Below are 14,866 nucleotides of genomic sequence, written 5' to 3' on the forward strand. Positions count from 1 at the left end.
AAAAAACACTTATTTACACTGATGCAGTTTTTAAAACCATGTGTATATTGCAATCATTTAAAGTGCAAGCTACATGTCTGCTGAAATCACTGAAGGCATGAAGGCATCACTGAAGGTGATATAAATTAAAATACTGACACTAGTAGTTATACAACTAACCACTGACGCCAGCAGCAGATTTCCAACCCTGACCAACTTAGTGTGTTACTTCTTATTGCCAATTACCAGCCAAACACATATTCCATTGCTTTAGATACAATGCTTTCATCCTTCTTAGGCGTTTGTCTGTCAGAAACCACCTAGAAAACAGGGGGAAAAAAGAAGGAAGAAAAAAAGAATTAGTTCACACAAGGGTTAATGTTAAAAAACCACACTTCTCCTATACATTACTGTATTTTGACAAAGTATCTTGAAGTTTCAGAACAAGCCCTCAACCTCTGAAAAGTAAATAAATCTATTAAATGATTTTGTAAGCCTGTGCACATAAACCACATCTTTATCAGTGATAACAGGAGAAAAAAGGCTAAGGTCACATTAAAGTTCACGTGCGCCCAGCCTCACACTCTTAACAGAAGATTACACAAAAACACACGCTTGTTTCCCTTAAAATACCTGGTAGTCACTAGTGGAAGCTTTGTATGCTGTTGCAAGAGGTCTCATAGTAGAAATCTTTGTAGTACTTGCAGGTTGTACTGGTGTGCTTACAGTTTTTGAAGGTGGAGTGAAAACTGAAGACATTGAGGATGCAGAGCTTCTTTCAAAGTTGTCCATCACACTCTTAAAAAGAGGATTGAAGTAACGTAAGCCAATACTAAAAAGCACTATTTAAATCTTCAGAAGTTTATCTCCAATTCATAAACATAGTCATATCCCATAGAAAGCAATGATTACACTCAAGTACCTACTTAATACAGGGTGCAAAAGGTGCATTATGCCACTGAGAACTAGTGGAAGCTCATAGTCTGATGATTAGTAAACAATCAATAGACAAGTTTGAAACAGTATGGAGAAGTCAAAACATGGCAAAACTTGCAGCAAGCCTGGAGAAGCAACTTTTTTCAGTGCCGGGAAGCTACAGAAGTCGCTTGACATTTTCATCTCCACAAGTCTCTTGCCCCCAAAACACAGATGATTATGGATGTATTTATTCGTATTTTAAAGTGAACACTACCCAAAGACACAGTAAGAATTCAAAAGCAACTAAGAGACGGGATGCCAGTGAATTCCTTGTCTTAGATGATTACGTACAGGGTTACAGGCAACTCGGTCAATGACACTGAACAGCAAGATAGTAGGCGAGGTAAGAAAAGAGATCAGAAGCCCATGAAGGAAAGGGGCACTAAAGTTCTTTTGTTTCTGAATTTGAACCTGCATAAGCAATGTTTCAAACTGATAAAACACCAAGTAATTTCAAGCTCCATTTCTAGAGCATTATTCGAGATGGGTTTACATTTTAAAGCTGGTATTACTCCTTACTGTCACTTAGGATAAGAAGAGACTTAAAAAAAATAAATAAATAAAAATCTGTGAACTACAGAAGAATGACTCAACTGCCTGTGTACTGTACTCAATACAAAGTGCTGCAGGAATCAGTGCTAAGAGCACTGGAAATGCCTAGAAAATAACTGTTTATTAAAAAATTAGTCTCAAATACAACCATGCCTAAGTCTTACAAGAACAGGATGTGTGTTCCCATGGTACAAGTTGAAGAACAGAATCGGGACCGTGCTGCTAACAAATTTATAAGCCTAAGTTGCTACAATAAACTGAGGAGTCAGTCAGGTAAGCAGTCACATAAAAAGGAGGCAAGAGATTCAAGAAACAAATGAGAGCAACATAAATAATACCAAATTTCATTTTGGGAAACATATCTCAGTTCTCTGATGTTATAATCTTAATTCACATCATGTACGACGACATAACTCTACACATTACAGCTTCCATACCTCAGAGAGTGCATCCCTAGTGATACTCTTCAGCAGCATTTCATCAAATAACTAAGAGAAACTCACATAGAATATAATACATTTTATCTAACTTAATTACAATGCTCTATTATTCAAATAGAAAAAGTGAGTAGGGGAAATGAAGAGGAATCCCAAAGGCAGAGTGCTTATATTTAAAAGAGAGCAGCTGTTAACTTACTTTATCTATACAAGGTTTGACACCAATCATGATGGATTCACCAAAAATTCTTCCATCTTTGCTTAGGGCTTTTCGGGCTTGAAGCTTAGACTGATATCGAATATGCATCCAATTTCCTGTGTTGGACATCTGTATGTGATTAAATAACAACTGTTAACTCAGCCTTTTTAAAGAATGAGCCAGAATGTTTTCAGAAATAAGCTTCAGACTAAGACATACCACATGCTTTAATATGTTTCCATACTGAGCAAACTGTAGAAGGATATAGGAAGCAGATGCTTGGGGAAATCTGAAAGAGAAGAAAAATTCCCCCAAAAAATGATGAGTTGTGTAAGATTTTCTGTGATTGAATACAACTCCACACAGGGCTTCTAGAAATCCAGAACAGACCAGTACTTCAATAACATTTTAAAAGGAATAACTTGTACGTATTTTTAACCTGCCATAAATGGAATGGTAGAATGGTGCCTTTCTAACTTAGTAATGTACATTTAGAGTTTAAGCTTTTTCATTAAAATAACAGGTACCTGCTGCCTTTAACCACAGTTGTGCTTTCTGAAGGACCTAGGAACATCCAATAATAGCAGTGCCCAAGCGCTACTTGTTTCCATACATTGCTAAGACCTTGCCCACAGTTTCTCAACTATTTCAGAAATTCACTTACCCAAATACAGTTACCCACGTGTCGTCAAGTTGATCTTCTGAAGTTAGGGAATCACCCTGAGTATAGAAAGGATCGAGTTGAGCTGGAGACAGAGTAGTCTTTCTAGGCTGCCCAATACTTGCAGGACTGAACATACTTGAAGCTGTTAAGTTAAAATGATTTAACCATTTAACATACTCATTTGCAAGACAAGTCAGAGAAAAATAAATTCAGTATTAAGTATTTCACTTGTACACAGAAGAATGCAGAGGAGGTTTATTTGCAAAAAAACATTCAGTCCGTCCAGATTTTGTCAGTTCTCCAACTAGTTAGCAGGTTTCCTCCCTTAGCCCCACACAGCAGACATCAAAGGCAAGCCAGACACTCAGAATTAAGCTTAGCAAGAAGCCACATGTTCATGAAAATTGGAAGCCTTATCAACACGGACAACCACCCTTCAACCTCAGCAGCTTCGCTCAAATACAGACACTTCTCGAGCAAGAGATGCTGAGTGAGGAACAAGTGAAGTTGATTGAAATTCTATCAGTACGAGTCAAGAGGTATTTTCTATTCACATCCACATACTTTTTTGAAAAGCTAGTTAAAAGAACAGGTGCAGCTCCTTTGCAAATTTGCAAGGAGTTGATGTAGTTTGAACATTGTCTATTAAGAAAAGTAGTAAGAAAATACATTCAGAATTTTGATGGGACATCTACCTGCTCCAGGAGTTGATGGCATGTTTCCAACCAATGGGCTCTGGGTTAAAGAAAAGCTGCCCTGCATCAAAATACAGAAAGTAAATAATACTTATAGGTACACTCCTCAGATCAGAACAGACCTTTTCCAGGCAGACTTAACCGTCAGGCAGTAACATTGTCTGCCGTCAGTTACTTCTAACCTTTTAGATCAATATCAGACATGAACATAACTTTACTTGACACATTCTAGCACCCAGCAGATCTCAACTACTACATTTTAGCTTTTGCAACTGATTACTAAGACTTTCTGTAAGCCAGCAATTCGCATTACATGCATCTTAACAGAAAGGATGTCAGCATGAGAGATTTCCAGCATCTGATTTTCATCTTCTAGAAAATGCATAAATCATGGAGCATACCCCTACATGTACTCATCATTACTTTCTTTCCCTCTAAACTAATCAGTGTAACTTCAATATTTAATTAAGGAAATCAAATGTCAAGTTCTATTTGTTCAAGTAGTTATTTTCTTCATATAAAGTTTTCAATTCTTGAAACAATTTGACTGTGTTTTTATCCTTAGTGATGGCATTTCTTCAAAGGATCAAACAAACTGGAACACCTGTTTGCCTAGCAACCTGCATTCCAACTGCATTCCAACTGTTAGCTGTTCATTACCATTATTATTATTATTTTTAAGCAGTAGGGGATCTCCTCCTCGGAAAACTTTCAGAATAAGCCTCTCAGAAGACAACATTTAATAAAATCTGTTCATTCAGAAAAATGCCTTCTCTTTACATCAATAGATGTTCATTGACAAAAATATCCACTAACACTTGACTGCTCAGTTGCAGTAAGCAGGGGAGTTTCCTATCAGCATAACCTTCTAGAAATGTTTTTCTGTTGCTCTTTCAAGATTAACCCCACCTCACTGCCCAAGTTTGGATCAGATCTTTTACTCAGTATAAATGTCCTCACGTTTTGGTAATATTGTTGCTGTTACCTACTGTATTGCACTAATGGGATGATAATAGCAGGGCTGCAAAGTCTTTGGCTACAGCAAATGAGAATGAGCCCAAAGGCAACAGCCATGGGTACAGAAAAGAAGAAAAAGAGCTGCTTACCTTTGGGAAACCTCAGGTAGGCAGGGATCTCTGGTAAAAGTTACCCCCGCCTCCACTGCCAACCCCTAAATGAGGTCTGGGAAGGGGTGGATCCTGGCTCCAGCCCTTTCCAGTCACTCAGTGCATTGCTTACACCTGAGCTCCCCTAGGTTGGCCCTGTTTTCTCATCAGGTGCTCAATCACTGCTTCAGGCTGTGATTAGTGTTTCCACTACAGCTACTAAAAGGAAAGCATATTTGGACCACACAGTAACATCGTAGACTGACAAGAACATGAAAAGCTGTAACAAATCCGAGTTTACCACATACAAAGCACAGCAGAGGCACGATTCATATTTTCTCATTCTTAAAAATACCTTAAAAATCAGAGGTAGTTCCATGAGCAAAGCTCTCAGAGGACACAGGAACAAGCGCACAAGAAGACTGGAGTGCATATCTGCATGATCAGAAGACTCACCAGTCACTTTGCTAACTCAGTTGCAATAACTGTTGTAAAGTGCTCACTGAAGTTCTAAGATACCCGACCTTGCCTGCTAAGAAAAAAGACAGTACGTAAACCACTTACAGCTCTTCTTGAAGTTAGTGGTGAAGATCCAAGTCCAGGACTAGACAATTCATCATATATGCTTCTAACTGGCGGAGCACCACTTTTATCTTTATGTGTAGGGACTACAGGCTGTGGGGGAGAGCCACCTGAAGTTAAAACAGAATGAAAGGAAGCTTTTAACTTTAGCCTCTGCGAGTTGTTCTTCAGTCAGAGTTAACAATGTATTTAGCTATGAAATACTTAGTCATTTCATTAGCTTACGAAACAGCTGACCAAACTGTTCAGCTTTGAACATCTTAGGCAAGAATGTCATATATTTTTCAGAAAACGTCTCCTTAGAGAACTACCACCTAAAACTTTGAGATCTCTGGATGCCAAACACATCCTACGTGCACTTGTTCTTTTTAAGCAGTTTTGACCATATCAACATTTTCCCATTCTAAAGCAGATTATTAACATAATTCAACTGTTCCAGACAATCTTCTCTAAGAGAGAAAAGCAAAAGCAAAGCATTTAAGACTTTGAAGGCACATTACGTACTAAAGAGCCACATCAAAACGTGCACAGACATTGCCCATGCCATCGCATTCCCACTGAACAAACTTCTTTCCTTTCCATGAAATTTTACATTAAATAGAAAGATAAGCTCTTGAAAGCATGAACTAGCATGAATTTGGACAAGATGAAGTCAGCTAATCTCCTTTATTATTATTCCCATATATTTATATTGAACTGTGAGAATGCCAATGTAACAATTACACTGACTAAAAAAATGGTGATAAACCTTCGAACCGCTTTATTGTGTTGATCCCAAAGAAAGCAGTTTGACCTAACAGTTCTCACTCACAAAACACACGGCAGCTAAGCCTTTCAAAAGTCCCTTGGGATGCTCAGTGGAGTTTCAGTACTCCTCTCTCAACAGAGTAACACATTCACAAACCGTCAGAACGCATTACATAAAGCTCTTCTTTAAAAGTTCACAGCCTAAGCTCCAATGACATTCCCCTAACCACACACTTTGGTTACTACGTTACTCATCCCTCTTTTTCTATAGCTGATATTCTGTGGCAGTAACAATTCAGTGCAATAAAACACAATGACTTGACGATTTATAGTTTCCTACAAGGCTTCTACTTAAGGGAGAAGTACAACTACTTAAGGGAGAAGTACAAAGCATTCATTAATCATAAATCCATGGTGAAGAGCTCCAGCCAACCCCACTGAACACAGGTGTGCTGTTATAACACAGCTGCTTAGGACAGAACCCAAGCAAAGCAGCAGGACGAACCCAGCCACGACGCTCGGGACAACTCTCCGGCACCTGAAGAGCACTGACCTGCGAGCAGAGGAGACCTCACGTCCATGGTGCCCACGGCAGGGCCGCTCAGGGCGCGCGGCTGCGGGGTGACGGGCGCGGGCAGGTCGCCCATCAGGAAGCCAGGCAGGAACTGAGCGCTGGCGCCCGGCTTGGGGGACGTGGGGGAACCCAGCGTCATGGGCTCCGCTCCTGGGATAACGAAAGGAAGGAGCAGTGAGGAGAAGTTCCGGCCCGTTCGATAAAAAGAATGGAAGAACGAGCAGCGCCACGCCGCTTCTCACAGCGGTTTCCTTAAGGGTGCTTTCTACTTGCAAGAAACCCCGCCGAGCCCGGGCTCCCTCCCTCGCCCGCCTCATCGCCGCCTAGCCGATTTCGCAACTGCGGCCCGCATGGCCGCCGAGCTCGCCACGGCCCGCGTGGGTGTCTGAGGGCGCCGAGCGGCGCCAAGCGCTTGAGGTTCCCCGCGCCGCCCAACGGCCCGGCACGCGCCCGATCGCTGCGCGCGCGACGCAGCGGCGCGAAAAGCGGCGCGGCTTCACCTGCGGGAGGCGGATCCATGGCGAAGCCGGCCATGCGGGCGGCGGGAAGAGGCGGCAGCAGCTCCGCCGGGCGCTTTCAAACAGACCGGAACTTCCTCCCGCCGTCACTTCCGCCGCCGCCGCCATCTTGTGACGCAGGGTGGCGCGAGCTGTGCCCGCCCACTCCGCTCGCCGCGCTAATGGAGGCGCCTGCGGGGCTGGGATGTGGGTCGCGTCCCAGGGACGCGTCCTAATGCAAACGCAGTGATCGGTTCGCCTCGGAAATGAAGACGAGGGAATAGTAACCAGATTTCACATGTTTTTCATTTAAAACCCCAGTTATTCACACACACAGCGTTTATTTTGGTCGTTATATTTGGTGTTGAAAGTTAATGTATCCAACCGCTTAGAACAGGCACAAAGGCCACATAAATACTGCTATCAACAAAGTCTTTGTCACAGATTTTGTATTTTTCTTTCCTAAACATGCTATCTTACAACACAACCTCGTCTGAGATCTGTCAGCAGGGTGACAAAAAAATAAACCGAGTTCCTATCCTATGATGTGTGTTCTTTATACTGCGTGGAGTGGAGCGAGGGGGCATTGGTAGAGGGGACTAAAGCGAGAGTTTTGAGATTAGAAAAATGTTTGTGACTACCTACCTGCTCCCAAATGATCTATAAAACCATCAACAGCAAAACCCTGATAGCTTGTTTCCTAGGACTTTGAAAACATCATGCTAGTGTACTTCCCTTTGCTGCCTGATGGGAAACAGGAGAAAGAAGTGAGGTATTAAAGCATCCTACACCTTGTTACTTCCATCAGTGGACTCTATCTGCTTTATTTTTTATACATATTTAATGGCTGGCTAGCCCATAACATTCAATAAAATCCTCTATGGTTTTTCCATAGATGTAAGACCCAATATCGAGCTACTTCCTTATATTAACACCTTATCCAGGTGTTACAACCAGCTAGAACATGTAAAGATTTGGTCTAGCATGAAAGTAAGTGGGGCAACTTTATAATCCCAGTTACCTTTTTATTTCCTCTCTGCATTGCCTGCATTCTCTGGTGATTCATTTAAAAAAAAAAAAATCATTCTGTCTCTTTCCTCGCTACAGCAAGAAAAACTATCTTTTTTCATTGCTCTCTGAAGAACTTTCTCTTGGGTAAAACATCTGTGAAGTCAGTCGAGTACCATTTGGCCTCTATACCAGATGCTGAAAAATGGGAGTGTAAAGGTGAACATAAGAAAAAAAAATACACAGAGAAAGATTTTAAAGTGCACCTGTAAGAGGACTGCAAAACAAGAGGTTAAAGTACATCCAACATCTGGTACTATATAGTCAGAACAGATTGTTTCACTTCTCCCTTTCCATCAGTCCTGATCATTTATGCTTCCATTTGCCTTTATATTCTGTTCTTGGTACTTGTGAAGCTGTTCCATGAAGCCAGGATTGGGACAAATAGAAGGCCTTACACTTTTTACCAAGGAAAAGGCTGAAGCAAAACTCAGTCTTTCTGAATTCATCAGAAAACCGATGACTATTGCTGCTGCACGGGAGACTCCTGCATTACAGTGGACCAGGACCACGCCATCCTTTGAGAAACAAACGAAACATTAGTGAGGACATTCATGAAGTAGATAAAAACAAAAAACTATAGCTAAAAAACTCGATTTATAATATATTTAGTAAAAGTTCCTTGCTTAGCTCAAAGCAAATATATACATAAATAAATACCTCCAAACACAGATACGTGAGCCCCAAACTAAATAGTTTTCTAGCCTAGGCCACTTGATGATTAGCCAATACTTCACACCTCACTAATGTTTCAGAACTAAAAAGCATTCTCTGTCCTCTTCTCCAAGACCTTGCAGTAGCTTCCTCACATAAACACCAGATCATGGACAGTTGGGACACTAAGACTCTTGATCTACTTGGGCGCTAACTTTAAAATTTACTTTATTTGAAACGTGGAAGGAAATTGACTGTCTGTTGTTACCAAGTTAAAAACACAAAAAGGCAGCTGTAGTGGCAATGCTAAGTCGTGGCCTAAAGCAGTGACTGAGCACCTGGTGGGAAGGCAGGGCCAACCCAGGGGAGCTCAGGTGCGTGCAATACACTGAGCGATCAGAAGGGCTGGAGCCAGGATCCACCCCTTCCCAGACCTCATTTAAGGGCTGGCAGTGGAAGCAAGAGGATTTTTCTGGAGATCCCCAAGTATCTGAGGTCTTCTTTAAATAAGCTCCTTTTTTTCTTTCCTTCTGTACTCCTACCAGTTGTCATTGGGTTCTTTCTCATTTGCTGTAGCTAGAGGCTTTGTTACCCTACTATTATTGTGATATTTTCCATCCCTTATAGCATTACAATTGCAAACAGTTAGACGTAGAGGCAGGTATTAGAACATCCTGTAATGTTAATTGCATGTTTATTTCGTGTTCTGGAGTTCTTTATTTAAATCTTGGTTAAGCAGAATTGCAGATAGGAACACAAAAATTAGACAAAATATTATATGACTTGCAATAAATCTCCTTTTCGCTATTGTATGACTAGTACAATTGTTGGTGCAGGTGGTTCAACTAAGGCCCCTTACTTGGGGATTAAGTATCCATCTGTACTCAACTTCCCAGGAATTCACAAATCTTTCTCCTAGTGGTTAAACTCAAGCTTATCTTGAATTACATATAAAAATCAGTATTTTTCAGCCTGCTTGAACACTTTCTACACAACCCTTGAGACACCTGAATAAATCTTCAAAAAGACATTGTAAGTTTCATTTACAAAATACTAGGCACAAAGACATCTAGACAATTCAGTGTGGTGTAGGCCAGCTTTACAACTACCAGGTGTTATGATAGTGTCACTTTTGTATACCAGATTCTGGCCTGGCAAAGGCTCAATCCAAACTGCTTGCCAAGTGATAGTGGTGGTGCTGTTGAGATTGGCTACTGCAGATGTCAAATAAAAGATACTGAAATGTGACAGAACACACTCGGTTATTTGAGACTACACAAATATATTCTTGACATTAGTAGTCTGTTCTGTCTGTCCTTGTCGTGCACAAATTATTAAATGGGCCTTTTACTTAGAAGAAGAAAAAAAAAAGAACAACTGGGCTGCAGGAACCTTATGACTTACGCAGACCTGGAAGTTCCAATTATCTGCTGTATTGATATACACAGAGCGTAAAATGATTCCTGCTCCAAAAATACTCCAACCTAAATTACAAGATGAAGTATGAAATTGAGTTTACAGTCCTCACTGATCACAATACTACCTCTTTTCTTCTTCAGTGGAAATCACATCCCCTTCCCACTGTCCATTGGGAACATGTTCATTTTCCTTCTCACACTTACTCCATAGAGTAGACTTGAAAACATGTCAATAATATTAAATCAAATATAACACTGAACGCATTTACTTTTCCTTGGTAAAATCTATTGCTAGTTTATACAGAGGTGACTTTAGCACTAATTTTGCATTAGGTACGAGCAATATTATTGACACTGGTTACCCAGCATGTCATGGAAAATCTGTCTGCTAATTTGCAGCCTAGAGAAAGAGGCGGTGACCAGTATCAGCATTTGTACCACAGTGTCTACAGACTCGAGCAGTTAACAAGTGTTAGTAAACTCAATCCTGTTACAAGCAATAACTGCCAGGGACTCATACAGTGCACACTTTTCTCACTTCTTCAATGTAAGTGTTTCTCCTAAGTTAACCACGTCCTGGTTACAATTTCTTATACATCTAAACTTTCTCATTAGTGAAAATCCCTTGCCCCCCACCTTAGGAGATGAAACTGCAGCATCTCTTTGTAATTACTTACACAAAATAGCACTTCATGATACATCTCATCATAAGGTCTTTTAACGTTGACTTGACATAGCCAACGGTATTATGCAGAGAAGAATGTGAGGTGGTTTTTAATTACTTATATTTTTCATGAACTAATCTTAGAGAACACCTATTCCACTACCTGATCTTCATTACGAAATCACTAGTACTGATGGGAGGTGGAGGGGGGAGGAAATAAGCAGGAGAACTCCCTAGTTTACAAAATAGTAACTGGAACATAAATACCAGAGGTAGAAATCAACTTTGTGGAGTTATGAATGGCAAGTCTCATTTAGAAATGAAGTGGAAACAGTAACAAGAAACCTCGAGCAGGTCACTAAGTGATAATGTGTATCACATAGCTTGTAAATGATATATGAGAGAAGGAAAGAACATTGTGTGACACAAAGCCAACTGGGGCAAGATTATCTTCTTTTATCTCAAACTGTGTAAATAATGAATATGGTAGAAATAGTCAAATAATGTATAACAATGTCTGGTTGTCAGGTCATAGTGTCAAAGCTACCAGTGATATAAATTAAACAGTAAGGCCAAGTTGAACAAATAGGAGTCATCCCTCTTGGTTTTACATGTAAAGCAGCTAACCAACCCCCAAACGCAGGTCACTCATCCTACTCCCTGTGTGATGACTTCTCAGGGTTTTATCAGCAGTTAAAATCACTGGATGGCTCCAAGCTACTAACCCATTCTCTGATAGTCTTGGTACATAACTGTATGTGGATACACGGCTTTTGACAGAGGCAGCTGTTTAGATTTAAGAGGAGGTAATAAATAACCATACTGTATAGTTATATTGTATAGATATACTGTACCTGGATTTTGGCTTTCTCAATAAACTCAAAGCATTCTGGGAAATAGGAGGTGATATCAGTTTCTGGAAGATCCAATATAGATATGGTCTTGTATATGAAGTCATTAAGGAAGGCATTTTGGACTCCATAGGCTACATTTAGAATATGTGTAACCTAAGTTAAAAAAAAAAAAAAAAAAAAAAAAAGATTCTGAAGACAGCAAGCAAAATAAGCAGCAACAAAGGTATATTATTCTTCAGACATAAACAGATTGTAACTTCTACAACAACACTGTTTAGATGTATGTCCATCTATGGTGTGCTTTTCTTCAAGTTCACTCAAGATCAAGCTGAATCAGGCTCAGGGCAGCCTAATCAAGCTGTAGGTATTCATTGTGGAGGACTTGGACTGGAGGCCTTCAGGGGTGCCTTCCAACTCAAATCATTCTCTGATTCTATAATATGTTGATAGGTGATGGTTACCACCTCAGTGCTGAGTATGACGGTGAGGAAGACTTACTCTCTAGGGAAGGTCACTGACATGAGATCTGTCAGACAATCTGGACAATGAGCTTTAAAATTCCTGCTACACACCATGTGCTTGAAAAGCTCTATTTTACCCTCTCAGGATGAATACGAGGAAATGTAAAGATCTGTGCTTACCCAAACACGTGGACTGAAGGAAGGACTTTAAGCAGCAAAGGGAATCGCCAGCATACAGGTGGAAAATGAGAAGTGGTGGGAGAGCAGAGATCATCCAGTAACTCCCCAAATTTTAAGCCTGCCCTCGCCCATCAGCCCCCCATTTGTGCTGCTCAGGTACCTGCACAGCTTACTGGATCACGAGGATCCCTGAGTAAACTACACCTGTGCTTGGTAGGAGAGACTAAGTCTGGCCTCCTACCACCTCTACTCTGCTCAAGCCATGGCTGGCTTACATTGTTGTCATTTACAGGGAACTGATGTTTAGATTGCAACAGCCACCAGAGTAGCGCACTCCCCGTCCTGCAGAACGTCCTAAAGGCCTTATTGTCCCCTCACTCTGATGGAGGCGGGTAGAAGCACCAGTGCTGAGGACGGCCTTGGAGCCGCAGCCTTCCCTCTCTCAGCCTCACAGGCACGCACGTCTGGCTCTGCTCAGCTGACATCTGCACTGAGGGCAACGCGGGGAATCAGCCGCGTCAAACAGCGACACGTCCCAGCTCCTCGCCGAGCCCTCAGACACGCAGCTACGACGTTGCCACTTCCCTTCACGCCACTCGAAAATATGTCAGTCTCGAAGAACGAAACCCGCGCCAAATCAGCACGCCAGACGCGCTGCGGCGTTACCTTATGCTTCCTGAGGGTCTCCAGATCGTGAGCGGCGTCCTGCGACCCTGAGGAGAGAGCAACCCGTCGCACGGCGGCCCCGCGGCGCCGAGAGGCCCCGCCGCCCTCCTCGCTCACTCACCCAGCAGCAGCCAGGGCCGCGCGGCGCCGACCTGCAGGTCGCAGCTCAGGTCCCGCACGAAGCCGCCGCCGGGCACCGCCTCCGCCTCCTCCTCCACCTGCAGGCAGGCGCCCCGCCACGTCTCGATGATCCTCCGGCCCGTCAGCGTCGTCACCCGCGTACGCTGCTTCCGCAGGTTGGCCTTAGAGAAATTCCTGATCTCCTGAGCGAGGGAGTGCATGGCACGGCCGCTCGGCTGCCCGCCGCCGCCTGGCCCCGCGCACGAGGCGGCCCCGCAGGCTGCCGGCCCGCTGAGGGCGGCGCTTGGGTGCGCGGCCGCGCGGCGGGCGCGGCCCTGAGGGGGCGGGCGGTAGAAGAGGCGCTGCCCGCCTTGTCGCGCTCAGGGAGGCGGGCGCCGTTAAAGGCGCTCCTTTTCTCGGCGACATCCTCCGTGTCGGTTCGTGGGATAAAGGCTTGTGAATTACTACGTCTCACCGTGCCCTCTGATGTTAAAATATCCCTAAATATTCGTGCGATGGCTCTGAAATCATCCTTCCCCAGAAGCAGCTACAGAACCGAGCCGGGCGTTGTAGCTCCGGTAAGGAAGCCGACAAATGCAGTTCAAGAAGCGGAGGATAGTGCTGGGGACTGCAGCGCTGTGAGTTATTTTGGGCTCTGCCGGAGGCGATTATTTCACAGGAATTCGGTTATGAAATGAGGTTTATCTGAGAAAGGCAGAATGCTGCTGTGTTTGGGAAAGCAAGAGTCAAAACCAGGAGATAAAGCCAAGGAGAAGGGTCAGGGTAGGGACAGGAGCACGGAGCAGAGATGCCGACAGAAGGCTACGTGTGACTTAAAGCAATCCTTTTCTACATCCGAAAGTACTTTCTAAATACAAGCGTGAGATTTTGTAAAATCCTGCACGACAGATGTGTATTTAATAGCCTCCTTGAAAGTGAGTTGTGGCTTACAGTGTGTATGGGAACTGCTGAGTTACGGCCTGAACCTCTGATCACCTAAGGCAAGCTGTGAGTCAGCCAGAGGAGCACAGGTGAAGGCAATTCACCTGTGCTGCCGGAAGGGGTGCAGCCTGGACCCCTCCTAGACCTGTTTAAGAGCTGGCTACCAGTGGGGAAGGATCTCTTCTGGAGATCCCTTCTTCTGGTGCTTTCCATTTATTCTCCTTATTGTCCTAATCTATTTTGCCTAACTTTCTTGTGGTTATAACATCTTAATATCCATTGTTTATACACAGTGGTTACCTTAAAGTATTAATGACTTAAGTTTTATTTTTTTCCAAGGCCTGGTAGATAATTTTGATGAGGTAGGTCAGCTGAAAGGCAGTAGGTGAATGCTGTTTGACAGCATACGATTTTAAGGTGCATTGGTTTGCTACAGCTGTCCTTGAGAAACAGAGAAAGACCAAGAGCTGTAGAGTATCCTGCAAGAGTGCAGGGAGCCTCTTCTGTCAGGCAACTTGGCAAAGTATTTGCTTATAGTTCAGACTCAGAAGCCTGCCTCTGGAGGAGCAGGGCTCTAGGATTTGCCTCATAATTGACTTCTGCACCACGCAAGTACAGGATCTGAGAGCTTGCAAGGCTAAGCTCTTACAGACACGTAAGGTTCCTACGGCTAAAAGATAGTAATACGATTACATATTGTTCCTTGACACCTGAGGAAGACTGCAGTTCACGTGAACGCGGTAAAGAAGCTGGTTTCAGAGGGGCTGATCCGACTTTTGCCAGGAATGTTTGTCATTGCCATAACTACACTAACCACCAGGGGTCCCTG

The 14,866-nt window shown here is 43.0% G+C and overlaps 2 protein-coding genes across 3 annotated transcripts; both read right to left on the minus strand.

Moving 5' to 3' along the window:
- Positions 1–215: 215 nt before the first annotated feature.
- Positions 216–6,663, minus strand: NUP35 (nucleoporin 35). 2 transcript variants are annotated; one of them, XM_079538919.1, is made up of 8 exons: positions 6,493–6,663; positions 5,175–5,302; positions 3,505–3,565; positions 2,810–2,951; positions 2,365–2,434; positions 2,146–2,274; positions 613–777; positions 216–299 (listed from the first exon to the last, which is right to left on the minus strand). In XM_079538919.1, exons 1-8 carry the CDS (start codon positions 6,650–6,652, stop codon positions 222–224), a joined length of 933 nt encoding a protein of 310 aa, XP_079395045.1. In that variant the 5' UTR covers positions 6,653–6,663; the 3' UTR covers positions 216–221. The 2 variants fall into 2 exon arrangements, with proteins under 2 accessions (XP_079395045.1, XP_079395044.1); XM_079538918.1 differs by having other exon boundaries at positions 6,478–6,663.
- A 1,711-nt stretch (positions 6,664–8,374) lies between these two features.
- Positions 8,375–13,316, minus strand: DUSP19 (dual specificity phosphatase 19; the record flags this gene model as incomplete). Its single annotated transcript, XM_079539300.1, has 4 exons — positions 8,375–8,596; positions 11,669–11,821; positions 12,976–13,022; positions 13,097–13,316. The coding sequence occupies 4 exons, from the start codon at positions 13,314–13,316 to the stop codon at positions 8,375–8,377; spliced, it is 642 nt and encodes a 213-aa protein (XP_079395426.1).
- Positions 13,317–14,866: the final 1,550 nt, after the last annotated feature.

This window comes from Tetrao urogallus, assembly GCF_951394365.1.
Source record: "Tetrao urogallus genome assembly, chromosome: 8".
NCBI lineage: Eukaryota > Metazoa > Chordata > Aves > Galliformes > Phasianidae > Tetrao > Tetrao urogallus.